At 47.0% G+C, this 4,267-nt stretch overlaps 1 protein-coding gene across 1 annotated transcript; it reads left to right on the top strand.

Annotated features, from left to right (window-relative positions):
• Positions 1-394: 394 nt before the first annotated feature.
• H310_10257 (hypothetical protein) lies at positions 395-2,253 on the top strand (the record flags this gene model as incomplete). The annotated part of the gene is made up of 5 exons (XM_008876587.1): positions 395-472; positions 527-865; positions 1,591-1,749; positions 1,849-2,052; positions 2,104-2,253. The coding sequence occupies 5 exons, from the start codon at positions 395-397 to the stop codon at positions 2,251-2,253; spliced, it is 930 nt and encodes a 309-aa protein (XP_008874809.1).
• Positions 2,254-4,267: the final 2,014 nt, after the last annotated feature.

Here is a 4,267-nt window from a genome sequence, read left to right as displayed (position 1 = left end):
TAGAGTGATTTTGCTAAGTAAAATTATCTGTGAGAAAATCACTGTGAGCACCCCACAAGTAAATTTGTTCGAGAAAATTCGTCGTGGGAAATTCTCACAAGACAAAATTTTTCACTGTGAGGACCGCTGCATAATACACGATGGACAGTGACACCGGCATCTATCAGCAGTCTTGCCAAAGACGAAAGACTGCGTTTCGCTTCAAGAGGCCACGGATGTCGATCTTCTTGAGGAAGTCATTCATGTAAGATCCTTTGAAGCTCCTCATTATGCAGTTCGCAAGCGATGGGTTGAAATCACGGAGCATCTTCAGCAAATCTATGGAAACGGGGTTACCGTCAACGCGACACGTAAACGGTTTGAGGACCTCATGACAGCATTTCAAGTTGAGACAATGGCATCCCTTCGCGCATCAGGCACTGATGAGGAATATGAAGAGAGGGAGCAACTACTTCAGGACATCCACGACATGGTGAGTGAAAGAGACAATTGTGCTGGTTTGTTTTTGATGTGACTACCTATTTAGGTTGATGCTGCGAACCCTCGAAAACAATCTTCCAAGGATGAAAAAGCCAAGAACTTGGAGCGGCGTGAATCGAATGGTGAACAGATACGTGATGCTGCTATGACCACAATGAAAAAGCGTACGAGTGACTTTGTGGACGAAGACGACTTTGGACTTTTGAACCCAAACAAGAAGCAAGCCCGCGTTGGTTCTAATCGCATGACAGAGACAGCGTCTGTTGTATCGACATTGGTGGATATGTTGGCCAAAGCGAATGAGGTCAAGGCTGATGAAGCTCAAGCACAGCACAAGAGCAATGAGCTGGCCCAGCAGAAGCTCGAGTTGGAGGAGAAACGATACGTACTTGACAAGGCACAACGTGAAGCACAATTTTCGGTTGAGCGCCGGGAACGAGAAGCTCAATTAAAGTTTATGCAAGGAGCCCTGGAGGTGCTTAAGTCTTTCGTAATGAACAAACAGTCATGATAACCATTTTCATTTTTAATTTGACCATGCAATATCATTTTTGTGATAGGCGTCTTGATAACAATTTTCCGATGAAATGCAATCAATAATTACGACTCTTAGAGTATAGATATTGTTCTGCACTTGGGGGTGGCAAACCAAAGTAATCTGAAACTTGGTTGCCGCCTTTCATGCACATATGAACGTTTGTCAATAAAACAGCAACCGCGTACTGCATTCCAACGGCTTGTCCCCAAAGTTTTTGGCCGTTCTCGTGGTCCACGAATGTCCAAAGGTTTCGGACAATAGAGTGATTTTGCAAAGTAAAATTACGTCTGAGAAAATCACTGTGAGTGACACACAATGAAATTTGTTCGAGAAAAGTCGTCGTCAGTACACCTGACAGAAACAATAAAATTCACTGTGAGAAACATTAATCATTGGACAATGGAAGACGACACCGAGACGCTGTACAGTCCAACCAAAGGGGCAAAACCGCGTTCCGATTTAAGGGTTGCACGGATGTTGACTTACTAAAGGAGGTCATACACGTAAGACCATTTGAAGCACCTTACGGAGAGGTCCGCAAGCGATGGACAGAGGTCACAGAGCATCTCCAGCGCATCGTTGGAGACGGGATCACCGTCAATGCCACCCGAAAGCGATTTGACGACCTGATGACGGCGTTTCATGAAATCACAATGGCCGCGCTACGCGCTTCGGGGACAGAGGAAGAGTACGAGGAACGCGAGCAACTTCTGCAGGATATCCACGACCTGGTATGAATCGACATGACGTGAGATTGAGAGAAAATGAACTGTTTAGATTGAAGCTGCATCGAGTCGAAAGCAAGCAGGCAAAGAAAAAAGGCGAAACAGAACGAGCGACGGGAGACGAATGGCGAAATGATTCGTGATGCGGCAATGTCGACAATGAAGCGCAAGATGATTGAGGCAGACGAAGTGGACTGGAGCGAGGAAGCGACGCGCAACAAGAAGCAGAGCCGCAGCAGCTCACAGCGGCTTACCGAAGCTGGTGTTGTGGTTGCTTCTCTGGTGGAGATGATGTCCAAAGCCAACGAAGTAAGGACCGAGGAGGTCTGAGCACAGCAAAACAGCAACATACTTGCCCAGAAGAAGTTGGAACTGGAGGAAAGGCGATACGAACTCGACAAGGCGGAGCGTGAGGCGCGTTTTGCGCTAGATCGACGAGGAAGGGAGGCTCAGTTAGAGTTTTTCCAAGGAACTCTAGAAGTGTTAAAATCGTTGGCGGCGAAGCAGTAAAGATTGCATTCTTGGTCAAATGATGAACACAATCGAAGAGCGCAATGTTAATTGTCTAGCGACCATTAGCATATAGATAGTCTTCGGCACTTAGGGGGTGTAAACCGAAGTAGTCCGAAACTTGGTTTCCGTCTTTAATGCAAGTATGAAGATTTGTCAGAATGACAGCAACAGCATACTCCATACCGACGGCTTGTCCCCAAAGTTTTTGACCGCCTACGTGATCTACAAATGTCCTAAGATTTCGGTCAATTCCGAAGCCCCACTCTACGCTCACTCGAACAGTACTCATGCGACTGTTAAACGCTGATTGATATTGGTCAAGGCGCGCCCCCTTGTAGCCGCAGACAATGAACTCGTTTGCCCCATACGCAGGATCCCCGTAGATGACATATCGCTTTGCGTCAGTCACCAGCACATCTGACAAAACGGCAAGTATTTCACTCCGCCCAAGCAAGTACGCATCGTGTCGGGAGCCTGGTTCCGGGCCATAAAGATGGACAATAATCCCGTCGGGACTTGTGATTGCTTGGACCTTGAGTGCGTGCTTTCTCTACATGTGAGTGTGAGCAATCTGCGTGCATATGGAATTTGTATCGTCCTCGTGCGTGGCTCAGAAGCATCGAGGAGCAGCGCTACTGCTGTCAGCAGTATGCTTCCTTCGACCATGGGAGGCAAGTGCAGCTCACGAACAAGTTTTCTGTTTCAAAATCATTTCTCACAGAGTTTTTTCCTGTGGAATTTTCTCGAATTTTGGCAGCGAAAATTGTAGTAGCAAAATCACTCTAATACCGAAACCCCACTCCACGCTGACGCGTACAGCACTCATACGACTGTTAAAGGCCTGCTGATATTTGTCCAGATTTGCGCCTTTGTAGCCTGAAGTCACATCGTCATTTATACCATAAGCTGGATCACCATAGATGACATAGCGCTTCGCGTCGGACACCAAAATGTTAGACAGTTTGGCAACAATCTCGCTTCTTTCAAGAAGGTGTGCGTCATGTCGAGAACCAGGCTCTAGTCCGTAGAGGTGAACAATAATCCCATCGGGACTTGTAATGCTTTGAAACTTTAACGCATGCTTTCGCTAATGAATATTCCATGAGCTCATGCAACATAGCACAACTAGCTTACGCACCTTGTGTCCGTTGAATGCTGTCTTTTGCACGCCTTTGCCCGGTCGACAAATTCCAGAAACCGTTCCATCAATAAAACCAATGAAGCAGTCGAGAGGGGCACCTTGCTTGTGAATCGCAACAGCACAGGCTTCCATCCACGCATGACGCAGGAGTTCCTTGTCCCACTGGAGTAGATGCCCGAATTTCTTGTAGATGTAGACCATGACCTCATTTGAAATCGCCGATAGAGCCTCGCGGCTACGCCCAAAGAGCAATACCATTGTTCCTAAGCGGTGCGGCCAGACAAGCCGTTCAAGAGAATACAAAGAGCCTCGTCGGAGCTTGCATTGTATCGTAGCTTTGTGATGACAGGGTTCGGGATTTGGAGGAGCGCGGCAAGCTGTTGGATTTCCGCCTTGTTGAAGCGAAAGTGGAACTCGCACGTGGCATCACTCTGAGCCTTTAGGTTAAATCGGTGTTGGGGTATGTGTATCGCTCGTTTTGTGGCTCGCAAGCATGAAGGAGGAGCGCAATTGATGTGAGGAGTACCGATTCCTCGTCCATGCTCCTCACAATGAATTTTGACTTTGCAAAATCCTTTCTCATAGTGAATTTTGCCGTAGAACTTTCTCGACTTTTCACAGTGAATTTTGTGATAGAAAATACTCTAATAGAGTGATTTTGCAAACGTGAATTTCCTTGTGGACTTTCCTTGTGCGCTATAAAAACGCGCACAGATAGAAATTCGTTTCTAGAATTTCCTTGTGCTGAATTCTCACTGGGAAGAACTCTTCACGTACTCTAGTCGTATATGTGCTGCAAGACGTGGCACGCAATGGCAGAGAGTGCCTCACGGCTCCGACCAAAGAGCAACACCATGGTGCCAAGACGGT

Source organism: Aphanomyces invadans (assembly GCF_000520115.1).
Source record: "Aphanomyces invadans strain NJM9701 unplaced genomic scaffold supercont1.25, whole genome shotgun sequence".
NCBI classification, from domain to species: domain Eukaryota; phylum Oomycota; class Saprolegniomycetes; order Saprolegniales; family Verrucalvaceae; genus Aphanomyces; species Aphanomyces invadans.
This window is presented reverse-complemented; position numbering and strand designations above follow the sequence as displayed.